This window comes from Ammodytes marinus, assembly GCF_949987685.1.
Source record: "Ammodytes marinus genome assembly, chromosome: 12".
NCBI classification, from domain to species: Eukaryota; Metazoa; Chordata; class Actinopteri; order Uranoscopiformes; family Ammodytidae; genus Ammodytes; species Ammodytes marinus.
Window position 1 is genome coordinate 15,345,735 of NC_137216.1, and position 20,792 is coordinate 15,366,526.

The following is a 20,792-nucleotide window of genomic DNA, read 5'->3' on the forward strand; positions in this document are numbered from 1 at the left end:
TCGCAATAAATGGCACCAGACTTTTGGAGGAAACGAGAGCAACAAGCAGGAAGAATGTGATGGAAAGTTTCGTGTAGTGATTTGGTTGGATCATAACCTGTAAAGAGGGTTGGATTTAACCAGTCTTTATAAAAGACAGAAACGATGTGACTGCATTAGTCTCTTTGAACCTGATAAGTGCGGAGCTGATGCCATCTCTTCTAAAATGACTGAGGTAGGCCTACTGTGATTCTTTTTATTTATTTATTATTAGGCCTATTATAGGCCTACATAGAGGAAGTTATTAGGGAGCAATTGTATGCAGAAATGGACAACACAATGAAGCACATTTATATTGCATAATTTATTTGGAAGTGAATGCATGACATAAAAAAATGTTAATTAAAAGAATATCTAAAATGTTCTTTATGTATTCATTAGTGTATGCTCTCAATATCTGTATTTATAAATGTATGCTATCCTGCACTTATTTGTCTTTTACCTGCATTGGTGTTTGGCATTACTCAACCCCAAAATATGCCAAGGTGTGGCTAGGCTCAATTGTGTCAGAATAAATAATTTTCAGTCCAGCACAGGGAAGTTGCTAATAGGTGTTGAAGAATAGGAGCAAAATCCATTTCAGGTCTTCCAGAGTAGTCTACGGGGAAAATAGGCTTCTTTCATTAACCAGGTGATTCATAAAACAGTTACAAGCTTACATTTAGAAATCCTAAAACAATTTAGTTTTGGAGATAAAAGATCTAAAGTCCATAGAACCATACAGGGGCCTTTTTTTACAACTTTACTGTGTGCTCAGCAAAAGTATTCAGATGTTGAATAGGCCTGTAGGTTTTACAATGTTTACAAAGCTTTTTGATCTAAATAAACTTTTAATATCATCATCATCAAAAAAAAGTATATAGGCCTATCTATATTATCTATAGTTAATTAATTTAGTGTCAATCCGTAATAAAAAAATACTTTCTGTTATCTGTTGCATCTGTTGTCTGGGTCTAACTATAAATGTCTGAGCCCTTAGTTTTTGTATTGCCAAACAAACACAAATACGTTAAAAAAAGCCCAAATGAATACAGAAGTAAATACAAATAATACAGGATTATATCTCTTTACATTTAGTCCATTTCTGTATCAATTTACTGAAATAATTTATCCTTTTGATTGTGTCTTAGTACACATGATGTTGCTGCTGTCAATGGGTTTCCACATCTTGAGCATACATTTAAAAGGATGAGCCCCGTACATATGGACCAAGCAGTGAGGCAATGAGGATACGGCTTTCTGAGTCTGCTGGAAGGGCACTAGGGGGAGTTATATTTCAAATAAAAACCTTAAGATATATGGGTTTCTCCTCCTATATTTAATTTGACAGTATCATACCTGTGTCTCTGCTGTGCTGGATTATGTTGCTGCGGTTTGGGGTTACAAAATGTATAAGAGATGTGAACAGGTCAATAATCTAGCAATGCAGTATTGTTTGGGAGTTAATAAGGCGAGAGTAAAGAGTAAATATTATATAGTTTGATGATCTGTGAGTTCAGGTCAGGTATACTCCCTCCACATATTGAAACAGGATGGTGGTTGTGTACTAATGAGGAAGAAAGAATGTGTATGTGAACTCAATGAAATAGAAAATGATGTTCATTTTGCTTTGTAAATGTAATGAAATGCATTTTTGACTGTTGACTATGTGTTCTCCTTATTGTGGAACCATGCACATCTGTCCCAGATGCTGCAAGAGAGGTCTGCAAATCACTAGATGTAATGTTTGGGTTGACTTTTAACTGAAAAATCCCTTTTTTGTGGTGCTTTTGGATATTTTTGAGAAGTCCACTTCTAGGCAGATGTTCAGTCGCTCTTAAAGCTCTCCATTTGCAGATGATCTGCCTTACGGTGGACCGATGGAGCTCAAACTTTTTTTAAATTAATTTATAGCTGTCCCCAGACAAATGTGCAGCATCACAACTCTATTCCTGAGATCCTCTGAGATTGTTTTCCCTTTTGGCATGTCTGACCTGTATGGCTTCACGACTTTGGTGAGCCTAAACTGACCTGGTTTGATCTCTGTTTTATCTAGTGCCACCCAATTTCTTCCCTAAAGATCTCTCATTACATTGGTCTATTTCATCAATCAGTTTGGCCCACCTGATTGTTTTTACCTGCTCGATTTAAGCAATGCAGCTCAGGGTTCACAAACTTTTGCAGATACAACAGTTGGCAAATAATTTGTTTTATCTCTTTTAACAATTGATTTCTGGAAAAGAAAAATGTTGAATTGATAAACAAACATCTGTTATTTCATATACACAATACTGGTATTGATATAAATTAATTAATAATGGTTAAACACAATAAAATTCCAAAATGCTCAAGGGGTTCACAAACTTTCAAACAGCACTGTATACAGGTATACTGTATACTATATATATAATATCACAGGCATATCAATGTATTATTATTATTTAATGAAATGGCATTTACACACAAGTTGGACACCCAAATAGAAAATCAGCCTATGTGACTCCATAAATGTGTGTAAATAATGTAAGGTTAAAAGCAAATACACAGATTACAAATCAAACTGTGTTGTTACATTACATTGGTTGGTGTGGCTGACTGCAAATTAAATTAATCTGTAGGTAGCAAATGAATGAGGTGAGAGAGTGTGAGTTGGGATGATACTACTGTGTGGAAGTGGCCATCGCCTCTTTCTAAATGCACAAAAAAATAACATTACCGATCATTTCTGATTATCTACTGTACGCTTTTAACTTTGAAAAAAAGTGAAATCATTCACATAAATATTTAGCCGTACTAGTGTATTTATAAGGTCTCCTGTTGAAAGTGCTCAGGCCTCACAGCTTTGTGTTGTTAACTCACAATTATTGACTACCCTGATTTAAAATATATGAGCCATTGACCCTTTTTCTTTGTTTGTTTGTATTACCTGATTTGACCGCCTGGCGGCAGCACAATGTGCCTGATGCAAGGCTATAAATCAGGCGTAGCAGGGACGCCAGGTGATTGAATGCCGGAAGGCAAATTGTTTTCGACCGTCGGATTAACACAGAATAAATAGTTGTATGTACAAGTCGCACCTTCATTTGTGTAGGTAAATAAAAGTAAGCATTTAAAACCCTAAAGAACGAGTGGACATTCAAAGTTTCAAGTGTTAACTGTAGGCTATACGCACGCGTACAGACACCATGACAGACACCTAAGGACATGCAGCCTAGTGGCTGATGAGAAGCCGCTACATTTGTCAAAAAGAAGTTGCCTTCCGGCATGCAATCACCTGGCGTCCCTGATTTATAGCCTTGCATCCGGCACATTGTGCTGCCGCCAGGCGGTCAAATTAGGTAATACAAACAAACAAAGAAAAAGGTTCAATGGCTCTTACATCATATTTGTCCTGAAATGCTTTTGTCTGTGACTTTTTACAGACTCCAAGCCAGGAAGGATGAGCGCAAAAATAAAGAAAAAAACTCGGTGAGTTGCGCTTTTATCTTCTTTTTTTTCATGTGCCAACTAATGACTTTAAGAAGCAGTTGTTTTAGGGCAATGGAGGAACCTTCTGTTTTGTGCAGAGTTCACTGAGGACACATTTTTTTTAAAGAAACTCATTCATCATGTCACCCCCAGCCACATGACTGATTTGATTGCTTTTTTTGTACATAGAATACATGTACCAGCCAAACCTGGAAATCCAGATTTACTAGCTGAGAGTCTGGATTTGCAGGAATATTTTATAGCCCTGCAACTTTTTTTGTGGCTATCATCCAACTTTAAGTATAGCAATTATAAAACATTATAGCTTATACTGTATATGTCTTATGAACTTCATTCAACAGTAATTGCTTCAGGAGGACCAACCCAGTGTTGATTTGAATTTGAACCATATTTTCTGACTCTTTACTTCTCCTGCTTTGTTTAGAGCGTCCTTCGGGGCAACAGCACCGCCCTTCATTGACTACCTGAAAGATATTCTACGTCGATATCCAGATGGTGGACAAATTTTGAAGGTTGGTACAATGCTTTGTCAAGTACTGGTTCTACTAATTACTTGACATGTACTGTAATAATTTTAATTTTTTTTCATTTGGTACATTTTTATATTCAGATAATTATGCCGATAATAATACAAATATATACAAATTGCGCTATTGGCCACCTTACCCAATACCCAGGGACCCACAGATGAGTAAGTGAGATTTTGTCAACATCTGGTGAGATGATTTCTGATGTCTGAGAAGGCCGCTTTCTGGTTAAGGCAAATTATTTTGGTCTTTCTCAGACACTTAACTGGATTGAATTGTTGTAAAAAGACATATTTTTTTATATAACTTAAATGAACCTGGTGGTGGGGTTAATGGGCTAATGCGGTACCACTGCCTGGGTAAATATAAACAGCTGATTTTACAGTAAGGTTGACAAGTTGCATTCGTAATAAATATCATGCGTTTTTTCTCCTTACAAAAGTAATATATCTAATATAATGCAACACTATCAGCTCTTTGTCCATTGTACAAGACAGGCAGACAGGGAGTAAATTAAACCATTCAACTGTAAAATTGTTCACCAACTTGGTTGTCTCTCTTCCAAATAATCCTGCCATGTACTTTTCCAATCGTGAAAGTAAATCATTCACTTTAGGATCATCCTTACCCCAGGAATATGCATGAACATAAATAGTTTTTAAGAGTGGAATTTAATAATGTTCCACTCTTGGCCAGTCATAAGCCATCTATTTTAAATAGAACATATTCCAACGATGTACTCCATGTAATCACACTAGAGGATATTCTTTCAAAACTGATCAGGAGAGTTAATAATCGAGTCGATTATTTTCTCACTAAATGTAGCTTTGGTTGTACTGAATAAACTGTTAACTCCATATAAATTGATATTGTATCAATTTCTCACAGTAATTAAGTTTACAATAGACATGTGAACATTCAACTTCTCAAACACGTAGACAACTTATCATATGAATTATGACTGCAATTAGAGATGTGATGGGAATTGCATGCCTTCATTAAGGACTATGCACTAATACAAATTATTACAACAGCAACAAAGAAAACATCAGAAGGGTGAGCCAGATGTCAATCACACATAAGCCTGACAACAGGTGGCTTAGCACAGTGGTAGAAGCTAAGCTAAACATGTGTATCCTTGAGTTTTGGTCTGCTGAGCTCTGTTAATGGTTAGTGCATTTGTCAACAGGAGCTGATTCAAAATGCAGATGATGCTCAAGCCACAGAAGTGGTTTTCATCCACGATGAGAGGAGCTATGGCACCGAGAGTCTTTGGACAGATGAATTGGGAGAATACCAAGGTATGCAGGCTGTTCAAAGAATAAAGGTGTTCCAGGGTTATCAACAAGTGATTTTTTTTTTTTTTTACAAAAATATATATAATCAAATTAACAAATCGAGCAAAAGGAGGTAGCCCAATGAAAGTTGTATTGGCCTTCCAGCAAATAGGGCTCGTACTTAAATGTCAGCCCGGTTCTCTGTGTTTTGGAGTTTGTATGTTCTTCTTGTTTTCATGTGTTTTCATTTCCACCCATAGTCCAGTATTTTTTTTATCTCAAAAATAGAATGTTTTTGCCAACCCAATACAAACTTTGTTCTTATGATCACTTTATGGCATTTATAGTCTATCCTAATAATTTATATTCAGCAGGCCTTAGGGAGTGTCTGCAATATATTGTTACATAAAGAGTAGACCATGATCACCATATGAGACAAAATATACTAACATGACTAAAATATTATTAAAGTGTTTTAGTCTCAGTTTTAGTTAAAAGTTTAAAATGATGAGACCTTGCTACATTTTATGTCTACACCTTCAGCCTCTTAAACAATTCCACACCACTCAATGCATGCTGTGATTGACTTCAAAACAAGCAGCTACTGCATATAAACCGGAGAGAATGAACAACTCGTGGATTCATTAACCTAATATCATAAGCACTTTTATTTGGTACTCATTATTTTCTTTTGCATAGGTCCTGCTCTGTACGCGTACAACAATGCAGCATTCACTGATGACGACTGGAAAGGAATTCAAATGGCGGGGAGGAGTGTCAAGCGCAATGATCCTAACAAAGTCGGGAGGTTTGGAATCGGCTTCAACTCCGTTTATCACATAACAGGTAAAACTATGTGTCTTTTCCACACATACACCCAATAGTCTCAGTTTAAATTATATTCTTCAGTGTTCATGCGTAGTAAATTAATGGGGCAATATCTGTTTCACTTTCTTCACAGATGTGCCAGGTATATTCAGTTCAGGGCACCTTGGCTTGTTGGACCCTCAAGAAAAACTATTTGGAGACAGAGATGCAGGTTTTTGGTGGTCTTTGGAAGATCCAGAAGACCAAGAAGCTCTGACAACTAAGCATGATCAATTCCAACCCTTTCAAGATATAGTTTCGCTTGTAAGCAAACAAGAATGGTCTAAAGTTGTCACAGAGGATAAGCACTTTGACGGCACAATTTTCAGATTCCCGTTGCGCAACAAGGCGTCAGATATTTCAGATAATCTGTATGACTCTGATAAGGTGGTTGAGCTCTTTGATAGCTTCATTGCGGATGCAGACTTAAGTCTCCTGTTCCTGAAAAATGTAACCTCTGTGTCCTTGAAACACATCGACACACATGGCACTGTAAACACCAGACTTGAGGTGAAATCTTCAGTCCCCACAGATGTCGTTCTGAAGTCAGACGAAAAGTCAATAGTTGAGGGTTCAACAAGGTTCAAATCGATAACCCTCAACTCCGGACACCACATAGAAACAAAGTGGCTTTTGACGACATGTACAATGAAAGAAGGCAATGTAGAATATCTTGATTCACTCGCACAAAAGTTGAGCTTTTTACCTCAAGTTGACTTGGCATTTCCTTTAGGAGACAAGAGAGAAGACAGTGAGAGTAGACTGAGCTGCTTTCTCCCCCTCCCAAACAATGAATCCAACAAGACAGGACTCCCAGTTTATGTCAATGCATGCTTCGGCCTCACAGACAACAGAAGACACATCAAATGGCAAGAGGAAGACCAGAAACATGACGAACATGCAGTGTGGAATGAATTGCTGATGAAGGAGGTGCTCCCACAGGCATACCTCATGATCATTCAGGATGCTATCAGACTTGCCCAAGGATCTAATCTGCCTGTCTCTTCTGTCTACAATCTGTGGCCAGATATCGCCCAGATAAAGCACAAAGAAAAATGGTATGCTGTTGCTCTGGATGTTCTTCACCATTTATTCAGACAGAATGTGGCGGTCCTCTCTCTTGCCAAAGACGAAAAAAGATTTATCACCCCATTAGAAGCGGTGTTCCCCTGTAATGGTCCAACAAGCCCTGACATACTGGCCGCCATTAAAAGAACTTTGGTTTCCTGTGGAGAAAATCTGGTCACTTTACCAGGTAGTGTTGCAAGAGCCATAAATGAGGCGTATCCACATCTCGACAACCTAAAACATGTGACTCCAACTTTCCTAAGGAACATTCTCCACAAAATTACCGTGCCCTCTATCTCTAAAGAAGACAAACTTTGTCTTTTGGAGTACATTTTGAGAGACGGAAAATACAGAGAACTCCAGGGTCTTCCGCTACTTCCACTCAACGATGGTTCTTTCAGATGTTTCACAGACAGAGAGGAGGACACTGCTTTAATTGACAGCAAGGAATTTCCCAGGTAGGATTTTCATTTGTGTCTTTATTCTCCTAAAAAAAGAAAATGTACTCCTAAAGGTGTCTGATATTAGAAATAAAGGCTATCTGCTTATACATATTGTTTGCCTTGACCATTTAGGGCTAATATCCTTAGTAAGAAAAATCATTGATCATTCAATATTTGTACTAGAACACATTACATTGTTATTTGTTGGCTGTAAGCAACACATTAAACTTAGATTAAAATTAATTTAAAATAGATGTGTGGCTCACTTAAATCAATTTACAGAAGTTATAATTATGAACTGTAATGTGAAGTGATTAGGATCATTAGTACTTCCTTTAGTTTATTAATTGATGATTTATATTAATTATTATTTTTATGTGAACAATCCTTTTTGCAGAGCCTTGCTACCCTGCTGCAAACATCTGTTCATCCCAGATGATCTCAGCCCAGCCTGCACTACCCAACTGAGAGAACTGTCCAGAAAAAGTAGGAATGCCATTTTATAAACACTATATATTGATTTTAAAGTAATTTGCATGTTTTCACACTACATGTATAAATGTACATATATTGTTTTAATCTATTTTTCAGATTTATTCAAGGTCATCAACATTGATGCAGACCAGGTGGCTGAATATACAAGGAGGTTTTTGCCACAGGACTGGAAGCAAATGAGGACGGGGCTTGTGACCTGGGACATCAGCAATGGTCAACATCCACCTTCAGACTGGCTCCAAGAATTCTGGAAATTTCTCAACACTCACTTCAAAGAGTTAAGTAATTTCACTGGAATGCCATTAGTACCAGTAAGCCCCCTGTCTGTTACTCACCCTGTTTCGCTAGCAAGACTACAGCAGAACACAACACTCATTTTTCAGAAAAGAAAGCAGATGAACTTGCCAGAGCAAATAGCTCAGTTGATGAGCAAAGTCGGTGTTACAGTTGTGAGAGGATGTGACTGGATCAAGCACGAAGACATAGACTCTTATGTGCTATGCCCATCTCCAAGAAGTGTCATGCAAGTCTTGGTGAATTTAGATTCTCAGGATCTCATCAGAGAACTCAAGACTGCCTCTCACAAAGCACGAGAAGAACTAAAAGAGTATCTCTCTAGTCTGGATTCTCTCTCAGGCACTGAAAGAGATTTACTGTCAAAGTTGCCTCTGTTTCAAACCATGAACGGATCCTGTGTTGAAGCTCAGTCAAGGGCTGTGCTTCTAATTTCTGGTCTCACAGTACCAACAGATTTTCCTATGCCTGATTCAGTTGTGCGGTGTGCAACTGAGGCTGATCGCAGGCTTTTACAGCTGCTCAAAGTGACTCTCTTGGACACCGCAAATGCAGCCAATCTCCTCATTGACTCTATTGAGAAGGGGAATTGCAGAAAAGAAGACACTGAGAAAATCATGACTTGGATTTTACAGCATGGTAATAATCTTTTCTCTCAAAATGACACCTTGAAACGCAGATGTAAGGACTTGAGCTTCATTGAAGTGAATGGAGAGCTGAAAAGGACCTCAAGCTTTTTTGATCCAAGAATTCAAACTTTTAAAGTCATTTTTGGGTCAGATTTCTTCCCCCCACCTGTATACACTCACACATCACAGATGCTTGAAAGCCTTACAGATCTTGGATTGCTAAATAAAGAAGTAGATGTGTCACCTGAACACTTGTTGCATATCGCCACAGTGATTGACAAAATGCATGTTGACTCTCAAACTGAAGCTCTCAGAAAAGCTCAGGTGTTCTTGAGAATGTTGGAAACCAATGATTTACTGACAACGTTTTCTCATGAGCAGCTCTGTTGCCTCAAAAAGCTAAAATGGGTCCCATGTGCTAAACCTGGTAATGACAACAAACCATGCAATGACAAATCTCAGAAAAGTTTTTTCTGTCCAGATGAAATAAGACATTCTATGTACAAGAACATTGTTGGGCATGTAATGCCTCTGGTAGAGTTCGGTGAAAGAATTACCAGCAAACTTGATCTCAAACGTCCACCATCACCTGAGAAAGTGATCGAGAATTTGTCAGTGTTGACATCAAAAGCAAAGAAAATGGCTGATCCTGACACAGATGTGGAATTCAAAACCAAGTTGTATAGCATTTACAAACACATGCAAGACTACATCTCTGAATTTCCAAAACTTATGAACAAGGACATGTGCTGGGTGTGGAGCCAAAACCAGTTTGTATCACCACACGATCTGGTTCTAGACTACCCCCGTAATCTAGATCTGAGCTCTTTCATTGGGAAGTTGCCAAATGAATTTCTGCCATACAAGAAGTTGCTCCAAAAGTCCGGTTTGAGAACAATGCTGTCAGATGAAGAAATTGTTGGCATTCTTCTTTCCATCCAAAAAAACATTGAAGAAAGGGCACAGCCATTTGCAAGTTCTTCTGAGATAAAAGTGTCCGTAGAAATTCTTAACTGGCTCTGGAGAGAGAGGAAGACTGTTCAGGATGACATTCTGGTGCCAGTCCTCATAGAGGGTGAACAATATACCCTTAAGCCACTGTCAAGTGCAGTGTTCTGTGATGTAAGCAAAAATGGGTTGAAAGAGATCAACAGCCAGGAGGAAATCCATGTTGTACATGAGGAAATCTTAAAAGCAACGGCTGAATGGTTAAACATTCGATTTCTCAGTACTTACATCCTCGATCCAGAGTTAGTGGGAATAGAACAGTTTGGACAATCTGAACCGATAACAACAAGAATTAAAAACATTCTTAAAGAGTATGATGAAGAAAGTGACATCTTCAAAGAGCTCATTCAAAATGCAGAGGATGCTGGGGCGGAATCCTGTAAATTCTTGGTGGATTTCAGAGTGCACAAAGACACCCCTGAAAGTCTCATTGACCCTGACATGACCCTTTGCCAAGGACCTTGTCTTTGGGCATTTAATAATGAGCAGTTCACAGCTGAGGACTGGGAAAATATTGTCAGAGTTGGCGCTGCCTCAAAAGAAGACAAGGTAGAGAAAATTGGGAAGTTTGGACTCGGATTTAATACTGTGTATCACGTGACAGATGTACCTTCTATTCTCAGTGGCAACAGTCTTCTTATACTTGATCCAAATGTTTCTCATCTTAAGAAGATCATTAAACATAAAGCAAATCCTGGAATCAAGCTGGATCTCACGCAGCAGCGACTTTTTCATTGGTTTCCTGGTCAGTTTGGACCATATCAAGGTATTTTTGATTGTAATTTCACCAAGCAAATTCCCCCTGAACCCTATCCGGGCACTCTGATTAAACTACCTTTCCGAACTGAAGAGGAGGCTCTCAAGTCAGAAATAAGCAAAAAGGTGTTTGGCAAACAGGACATCATCACTTTTCAACAGCAGTTTACTGACGATTCACAAACTCATCTGCTGTTTTTGAAGAAAATCAATAAATTATCTCTACAAAGTATCTCAAAAGATGTATCAACTCCCCCAAGAGATGATGAAATAGAAACCATCCTAACTGTCTCTAAAACCACAATGAGTGCAATGAGGATTCCTGATGAGGCAAATGTTTCAAAGCAGCATGAAGTTGAGAAATCCTTGATGAAACTTCATGGAAAATGCACAGAAGTCATTGACTGCTGCACAGTCAACATTGTCCAAATTACCAGCCAGCAATCTGGTGTTACTGAAGTCCACTCCTGGCTCTTGTACAACTGCTTTGGGACACAACAGTCTTTGAAAATGTCCCTTCAAGAAAACAAGCAAGCCAAGTTCTCTTTGCCCATTGGGGGGATTGCTGTGCCTTTGCAAAATGACCCAGAAACTGGAAAACTGGCCTCAATACAAACAGATCATGTTGGACAGGCGTTTTGTTTCCTTCCTCTTTCCATTCACACAGGACTTCCAGTCAATTTAAATGGAACATTTGCTGTGACAAGCAACCGAAAAGGTCTGTGGGACAGTGGTGTAAAACAAGACTGGAACAAAGCCCTCCTTCAGGATCCTGTAGTGACAGCCTATGTTACTGCTCTCCTGTCACTAAAGAAGATGTCTGAAAATAAGCAACTGGTAACTTACAAATATCACACCTATTGGCCTGATAGAGAGAAAGTGAGTGAAACTTTCAAGCCTTTAGTGGATGCGTTTTACTCTGCCATTGCCCAGCAACCCATTGGACCAGAGCTCTTTAGTGATGGAGAACTTTGGTGCTCAATGAACAATGCCATATTTCTACACAAGAGCATTGAAGAGGATAGAGATATAGGTGAACTTGCAATGCAGGTATGCAAGAAACATGCAAAAGCACACAACCATGTTGTTCATCTTCCACTTTGGTTGCGAAATAGCTTCAGAAAGGCCGGTCTAGAAAAGGTTTTAGAGAACAGAACATGGAACTGGGAGAAATTTTACCAAGAAGCAGTGTTTAAAAACCTTGGCACCATGGACCCTAAGAGTAGAGATACTCTTGTGATGCATGCTATTGACCTCAATATCAAAGTAATTGACAATCTACTGGTCTGCTATCCATGCATCCCCACAAAAGGCGGACAGCTCCAGTATATCAAGAAACTTGTGAATCCTGTAGGGAAACTCGCCTGTCTTTTTGAACCAGAAGAGGGACGCTTGCTTGGTGGTACCAAAAATGACTTTTGCTCCCCGAAAACGATTCAACGCTTGTGTGAACTTGGAATGGCAAATGAACAGCTCCCCTTGGAAGAGATAACAGAGAAAGCAGGAACAATCAGAAAAACCTGGAGCACCAACAAAAAGAAAGCATATGGGCATTTAAAGTGCCTTCTTGAACTTCTGAAGAACCACATGATTGACAATGACTCTCTACACTGGAAAACACTGAGGATGACTGACTTTCTCCCTGCATTTTCCCCTGGGGATACAACAATGGAAAGAAAGGTAACCCTTAGACGTCCCACTGATATTTTTAGTGACAAATGCTCCCCACTGGTTAACATGACAAAACCTGTGCTGGACTGTAGCAATCTGAAAATACATGACACTGGTCCAGTCCTACACATGTTGGGAGTAAATGACAGTCCAAGGCCTGAGACAGTGCTTCAGCAGCTTCAAGAAGCATGTAAGCAATCTCAATCAATTGACAGATCAATGCTTCACAAAATAGCATATGAATGCTATAAGTTCCTTGATCAGTCGATCAGTGATTGTGAGAATTCCATTTTAATTTCACAGAGGGCAAATTCATTCCCATTCATTCTGGTTGGCAGTACATTTGTAAATGTGAACTGTGTGGCAGAAATTGAGCAATTTGAAGTCAAACCCTATCTCCATGTAATTCCACCTGCCTTTACTATGTTCAGGAGGCTCTGGGAAAGTGTAGGTGTTGAAAAGCATTTTACAATCAGTCAGTTTCTAAATGTGCTCCAAAGATTGCACTCTCAACATGGCAACAAACCCCTGCCAAAAAGTGATCTGTTGATTTGTCTCACAATTTTAAGTGGAATATATGAAGCTAAAGAGAAAACAAGTGACTGTTTGATACCCAATGAACATGGTGTTTTACAACCTGCAAGTGAGATGTTCTACAATGACAGTCCATGGATAAAAGTCTCATCGGGTGTCACATTATGCCACGAGAATATCCCCCGCGTTATGGCTCGTCACTTTGGAATCAAAACAACCAGGCATCATACCCTGGAAAATTATGAAGTTGAAGACAGTTCACCATTTGCTTTTCAGTTTGAACAGCAGGAGCAACTAACTGTTCGAATTAAAAACATAATTTCAGCCTATCCATCAAAGAAGGATATCCTTAAAGAGCTCATCCAAAATGCTGATGATGCAGAAGCAACAGAAATTCACTTTATTTGGGACAAACGACAACATGGCAAAGAAAAAACGTTTGGGAAGAAATGGAACCATCTGCAGGGTCCAGCACTTTGTGTGTTCAACAACAAAGTGTTTTCTGATGCTGACCTTGCTGGCATTCAACAGCTGGGGGAGGGTGGAAAGCACAACTCTCCAGGGAAGATAGGAAAATATGGAGTTGGATTCAACTCTGTTTACCATCTCACTGACTGCCCCTCAATCCTCACTGGAGATAAGCGTCTCTGCATATCTGATCCAAATCAGAAATACATTGAAAGTCATTCAGACAAACCTAAAGCTGGCATTGGCTATAAACTGGCTGAAGAATTCAAGAACATGTACTTAGATGTCTACAAATCATTTCTTCCTGATGAATTTCCTCTTGCACAGGGAACCATGTTCAGATTACCTCTGAGGATTGGTACCATGGCAAACGGCTCTAAAATATCACAGCAGGGAGTCACTGACCATGACATGAAGGAACTATGTTCTGCCCTCTCTGAGGATCCTGAAGGACTAATTCTATTTCTCAAAAACATCAGCAAAATATACGTCCATGAAATCAATGAAAATTCAGGGAAACTCAAAACCATCTTCATGGTTGAAAAAAGTCTAAAGCAGAAAAGCAGAGAAGGAAAAGATGTTTTTCTAAAACTTCAACAAAATGCGCTACAATCTGAGAAACCCATAATGCCACACAAGACCATTTATCAAACCATGATTTCAACCTCAGATAAAAGACAAAGTCAATGGATCATTGCAGAACAGTTTGGCTCATTCAAAAACAGTGGTGAAAGCAAAACAACATCATCCGACAAACTTCCTCAAGCAGCAATAGCGGCACGTGTGAGCTTAAAAGCCAGTTCATATATTTGTAGAGATCTTATTGGAGAAGCTTTCTGTACACTTCCTTTGCCAGGGAAAACTGGACTGCCAGTCCATGTCAATGCAAACTTTGAGGTAGATTCTGCCAGGAGAAGCCTTTGGAAAGAAGATGGGAAAAGTCAAAAATGTAACTGGAATGAAACTTTGAAAAATAATATCATTGCTCCACTGTATGCAGATCTACTAAATTCGATCAGGTGTATGGTTGCAAGAGGGAAAGTCTTTTATGCAGATCTTGAGTCATGCTTAAATAGCTCATACTTGTGTTTTTGGCCATATGTGTCCAAAGATGTTGGTCAGGATTGGCATGAAATGATACTTGAGGTATACAGATCAATCGCAGAAAGAGGCCTTGATGTGATACCAGTGTTGAGAAGTTCAACGCGTACAACTGCAAACCGAGAACTTAAGGAGTACTCTTTTGATTGGTGTAATGTCAGACAAACTGAATCAACTAAGGCCCCTCATCTGACACACTCAGGAAGTGAGGAGTTGAATCTCATTTTGGAAGATCTTGGAATGACATTGGTTCCTTGTTCCATGAAAATGCAAAGAGTGTGGAATGCCTTCAAATCTGCTGGCATCAAAGTGAAGGATGTGAATCCTTCAACTGTGAAGACTTTCTTGAGAGAAAAACCCCTCAATGACCCAACCCAAACAGATAAGGATTTACCATTGCCGATAACCGCCACTTTGATCAAAGATGAAACGAGATGTTCAAAGCTCTTGGGTTTCTGCATCAAAGATTTTCAGGACACCAATGACAATCCCATATTACTCGATGGGCTCCCACTTCTTCTCACAAGAGATAAAGTTTTGAGAGTGTTTAACTCCAAATCTACTAATTGGATATCAAGATATGAAAGTCTGTTCATTGGCTTCGGGGACCACCTTGCAGATTATCAGACCAACATAGACCACATGAATGCTCTACAAACTTTGAACCTTGTCAAAACTTTGACGGTTCCCTGTGCAGTGGAATATCTGAAGCCAATAATTCTGCACTTTCTTCAGAACTGTGAAGTTGATCCACACAGTGGTCTCCATATCCCAAACAAAACAACGTTGGACTGGTTGAAAGAACTTTGGAAGTTTTTCACAAGTCAAATTGACCCTGCACCATCTAGTGGTCTGAAATTAAGTGATGTGAGGCAACTCTTCAATGACAGCTGCATTGTACCTGTTGTGTGTCCATTGTTAAAGAACCAGCCCTTCCTGCAAGCTATGAAAGACATGTCAGGTGTGATTATGTTTTCATCAGATCAGGACATATCAGGCATCCTCTTTAACCTTGGTTTTATGAAGCTTGACAGTGTATTCTTCTCGCAAATTTTAATCCCACAAGAACGTTTACTCCTATGCCCTGAACTTATGGATGTGAATAATAAAAGTTCTGTGATGAACCAGGTCTACAAGATTAACCACTCAAAGTTTTCCCAGCTTTCCATTGATGAGTTGAAAGACCTTCAGTCCTTCCTTCAGTCTGGAGTATTGAAGTCCAAGGACAAACAAGAGTATCAGAGAAAGCTCAAATCCGTACCATTATTTGAAACAATATATGGTAACAGAGTGAGGATTGATGGACCTAAAGAGGTGTTTATCCTCAACAGTACATATTCAAGGACATTTGCAGATTTGTTCATCCTGGCTGACAGCAACAGCACTTTCCTCAAAGACAACATAGAGAACCTCACTCTGTCAGCAATATTGAACATCAAAATCCTGAATGATTTTGAGTATTTCATGAAGTTCATCCTACCCATTGTACACACACTCACTGAGAGCCAGATGCTTCAATGCCTCAAACTGTTAGTGTTACTGTCAACACAACATCATGATCAGTATGTTGAGAGTAAGGACAAAATCATCTTCTCATTGAAGACAGTGAAATGTATTCGGAATTCTCAAGGCAAATTGAAAATGGCATCATACTACTTTGACCAAAGTGTTGAGCTATACAGGAAAATGTTGCCCCAGAAGAGATTTGTACCAGAGAAATTTTGGACTGAATTGTGTAACCGAAATCCACAAATGGAAGTAAGAACAAAGAAGTTACTCAAAGATCTTGGAATGAAGCATGTTTTGTCAAAAGAGGACATAATAAAGTTTGCATACCAGTTGGAATCAGAAGCAAAGGGAAACGGTCAACTCCTAGAGTTAAAACAGAAATCCTCATTACTCTTTAAAGCAGCCTTGGGTAAAGTGAGTGAGGAAAAAAACAGTGTGTTGCTGGAGAGCATAGCTGATATCAAGTTCATTTATCCTGTGGAAATCAAAAAAGAACTGTGCAACTATCACCAACCACTTGCTGCTGAGAGATCTACTGTTCAAATCAGAGGATCTTTGATGGGAAGCGATGACAAGCATCAAGAACTGATTTGGTCTTCAATGCCAATTATACAGCTGGGTTATCCGTCACAGAAGCTCCTACAATTGATGGAAAATGTAGGAGCCCATATACAACCACCTATACACTGTGTAACGAAAAACATGAGCAACATCTGTCAGTTGCCCTGCAAAAATGAACAGTTGATCAAAACCCGTGCAAATGTGTTTCGAAGCTCATATGCCTACCTGCAAGCAAAGGAGTTTAAAGGCCAATCATTGGCTGGTCTTCCCGTTGTGTTGGTTGAAAGGGACACAGAAATCGTAAGGACTGAAAATACAGCTTTTTTAGTCCCCAATCACCATGAATTTAGACCATATTTGTTCAACATTTCTCCACTGGATATCATGTTTGCAGAGTTCTTCAAGGCAATTGGTGTAAAGGACAGACCTACTGCAGTGCAGTATTGTAATGTTCTTACAGCAGTTTATGCAGACTCCTATGACAAACCACAACTACACCCAAACCAACAGAAAACAGCTAAACGTGCTGTGGAGCAGTTATTTCATTTATTAAAAAATCAAAGAAATAAGTTGCTTGTTGAAGACGTAAAGACATTGTATCTTCCTGCAGTAGATGGTAAATTATACCCATCATGCACACTCTACTACAATGATACAGTGTTTGAGACCAGCAGGTTAGAAGAAGCACTGGAAAATAAGTTCCTGTTGCTCGAGAAGCTCAGTGAATGCCATTTGGACAGTGACATCTATGAGCAACATCGGTTAATGCAACTGCTCCCTCAGAAATTTCAGCCCAAAATGCTGTCTCAATTCACGGAGGAGAAAGTAGTAGAATCACACATGCAGCTTTGTGAGTTTGAGACTGACTGTGAATTTAGTGGATGGTTTGACAAACATCTGTCCTCAGAAGAGTTTACACATGGACTAATCTGTCTTATTAGACAGCAGTCTGAGGGCGAAATAACACAAGAAGATGCTACTAACATGTGCAAGAAGACCTTTGGCAGTATAAAGATTGTTTGCTGCAAAAGCCTGGAGACTGAGCTGTGGGTGGATAAACATCCACTACACAAAACTGCCACTGAAACTGATGTTTTTGTCAAACGAGAGCAAGAAGGTTGCATATTTTACCTAAAACACAACAATGACATGAAACCCAAGGTTATAAATGAAGTCAATATGACATTGACAAAAGAGATAAATGCTCTTTTAGGTAGCAGGATTGCATCAATTCACCTCCCAGTCCTCGGACAACTCCTCATGTGTGACAATCTGCAAGATGTTCAGAAAACTCTGGCTAAGAATGGGATCTGTGACAGTGCACAAACTAATAGCTCCCTCCTCAATCCACCAGCCCCTGGGACAGATATTCCAGAAGAATGGCATGATTCCTTAGACATGAACATCCTCAATAACTTTGAAGAAGGGGAATATGTTGGCTATAGCCCTGTTAACGGCAAGTACATTTATGCAGTTATTGCTGAAGAACTGCCAGAGCACACTGGACCACTTTCACGGAGATACAAAGTAGAAATTGGAGAAGACGAGCCAATTGAAGTCAGTTGTCTTGACCTGTATCAGTTTAAACGTCAAAAGAAACCAGAGGCTAAAGGGAGGACTTGCACATCTGCTGAAGCTTCTTGCATGGAGTTGGAGCCACTAGAAGGATCTGCACCACATTCTTCTCAACCGTCGACTTCAAGTTCCTCATCTACGAGATCCTCACCAGCCTCTATTGACGAAGCTAAAAGGGAAATTGATAAATGTTTGGAAGAGATCTGGACTCTTCCTGAGGATGAGAGGCTTAAACCCATCAAACGGATGTACCTGAGATGGCATCCTGACAAAAACCCTGACTGCCAATTTCTTGCAACGGAGGCATTCAAATACTTGCAGAATCAAATTGAAGAGCACAGCAAAGGCAAAGGCAAGACTGCAGGTTCGTCCTATAGGGGAAAATCAAATTTCAACAACTCAAATTTCAGCTACTCAGATTTCAGCGACTTCTTTCATCAATGGGATCAGGAGGCCAGGCATCACAGAAATGGTCGAGAGAGATTCTCTAGAGGCCATAATTCCTACAACTTTTGGAGCCATAATGCAAATGTCCCAAAGCCAAACAAAGAGGAAGCCCAGCGCTGGTTTAGACAGGCTCGCTGTGATCTCAATGCAGCCTATAAAGATGTCGGTGGGGGCAGCACAGAGTGGTGTCTGTTCAAAATCCACCAAGCAGTCGAAAAGTCTCTCATAGCTGCATGTTATAAGAAATGTGGTCAACATCCAACCAGCAGCTCCATCTCAACCATGGCTGCACAAGTTTCCTTATACAACCTCCAGTTGAGAGTTTTGCCTCAAATTGTGAAAAATCTGAAGACGCTGGGAGTGGATGCCAAAAAAACGCAGTATCCTGACTCTCATCCATTTCCCCATATTCCAAATGGACAGTTCAGAACAGAGAATGAAACGTTAGCATTGGACAAGGCATCTGAGCTTCTCAGTAAAGTAGAGGCATATGTGAGTTAGGGATTCAAGACAGACATATGATGTTGACAAAGTAAAGTAAGACTTCTTGATAAGTTAATCATATTGTGGTATTGAATTATTACTGCTGACTAAACCACTGTTTCACTGGTTTCATAAGACAAACATAAGTACGACTGTTATGAACACGCGCAAATATCAAGCATTTCCTGCACATTTATGGCAACTCATTGAAGAACTGTCAAGCCATGTATTGCATTTATAACTACTGATTCATTACCAATACAATCACTGTGACTTTGTTATGAAAATGCAAATATCTTTTTTTGATACAACTTTTTAAACATTCAGAACCATAATCTCTTTCTGAGGACCAACATAGTCCATGTTTAACTTTATGAAAATGCAAATAAATATTGTAAACATTTATATCAATTTACGTATGTACTGTAATCACTGAAATTGTTTGCTTTTAAAATGCAAACGCAAAAACTCCTCACTGAGGAATCGAGGATCCACATAGAAAATGCCAATGTGTTTTTCTCATAATGTTGCAAACACGTATAACTACTTACTGAGGATCTGTATAATCCCAGCATAACTGTTATGAAGATGCAAATGTATATATTTTTTGCAGTGTTGTTAACATGTATAACTACTTACTGAGGATCCACATAGTCCCTGTAGGACTTTGTGAAATAAAAATATATTTTGTTTTTCAGTATTGTTAACATGTATAACTACTCTCTGAGGACCAATATAATCCCTGTAGGACTTTCTATTGAAAATGCATATATCTTTTTTTGTTTTCTTTTTATTCCAATGTTGTAAACCTTTATTAGTACTGACAGGATCACCAAAGTCCTTGTATGTCTGTATGAAATTCCATTTAAAACTACTCTGAGGACCAATATAATCACAATATGACTTTGATATGGAAATGAAAATACCTTATTTTACCTCATTTGATAGTGACGGTATATGCTGTGATACACCAAACTTTTACACAGCATACAAATATCTTCACCACGACCACTACTTGGTTGGCTTGTTTTAACTCAAGCAATTTTCATCATATTTGTCATGCACAGTATTTTTCCTAAATATGTATATTTAGAAAAAAAAAAAATCCATTGCTTGTTTATTCTAAATTGCAAACTGTTTGAAGGAGATTTCTGTTGAATGAAGTACTGCCAATAATACAATAGTATCTTAAATATGTAGGCCTCACACCAATCAATTTAAAAAAACTGACTACTTAGGCTTGGTATTTCCTTGGTTTTGTCCTTATCCATAAAAACACCAATGCTCTCCTCTTAGATAATTGAAGCTGTGTAGTTGGTATCTCTGGTGTCTCAAAACGTCTACAGCGTTCAGTCGTCTCTTATTTTCTGTTTTTAGAAATGTTAGGTAGTCTGACTCTTCCACATGCTCACACACACGCCCTGATCTCACTATGCGTAACATTTAGCCCCAAACACCTACCGCTAATAACATCAATATGAAATTAATTTCATTATTTAATTAATGGAATTACCTCGTTAATAAAAAAAAAAGCCTACTGCCCTGATCGGAACAAATGTAGTGAAACGCACC

General features: G+C 38.9%; 1 protein-coding gene across 1 annotated transcript; it reads left to right on the top strand.

Moving 5' to 3' along the window:
* Nucleotides 1–168: 168 nt before the first annotated feature.
* sacs2 (sacsin molecular chaperone 2) lies at nucleotides 169–20,685 on the top strand. Its single transcript, XM_080037501.1, has 8 exons — nucleotides 169–214; nucleotides 3,441–3,486; nucleotides 3,932–4,019; nucleotides 5,224–5,335; nucleotides 6,011–6,157; nucleotides 6,273–7,704; nucleotides 8,087–8,175; nucleotides 8,281–20,685. Exons 2-8 carry the CDS (start codon nucleotides 3,458–3,460, stop codon nucleotides 19,236–19,238), a joined length of 12,855 nt encoding a protein of 4,284 aa, XP_079893627.1. The 5' UTR covers nucleotides 169–214; nucleotides 3,441–3,457; the 3' UTR covers nucleotides 19,239–20,685.
* The last annotated feature ends 107 nt before the right edge of the window (nucleotides 20,686–20,792 follow it).

Excerpts from the sequence above, each read along its gene's own strand:
- sacs2 (XM_080037501.1), top strand. The coding sequence starts at position 3,458 with ATGAGCGCAAAAATAAAGAAAAAAACTCG. Across the intron at positions 4,020-5,223 it reads ATGGTGGACAAATTTTGAAG|GAGCTGATTCAAAATGCAGA; the intron begins GTTGGTACAATG and ends ATTTGTCAACAG. Across the intron at positions 5,336-6,010 it reads TGAATTGGGAGAATACCAAG|GTCCTGCTCTGTACGCGTAC; the intron begins GTATGCAGGCTG and ends TCTTTTGCATAG.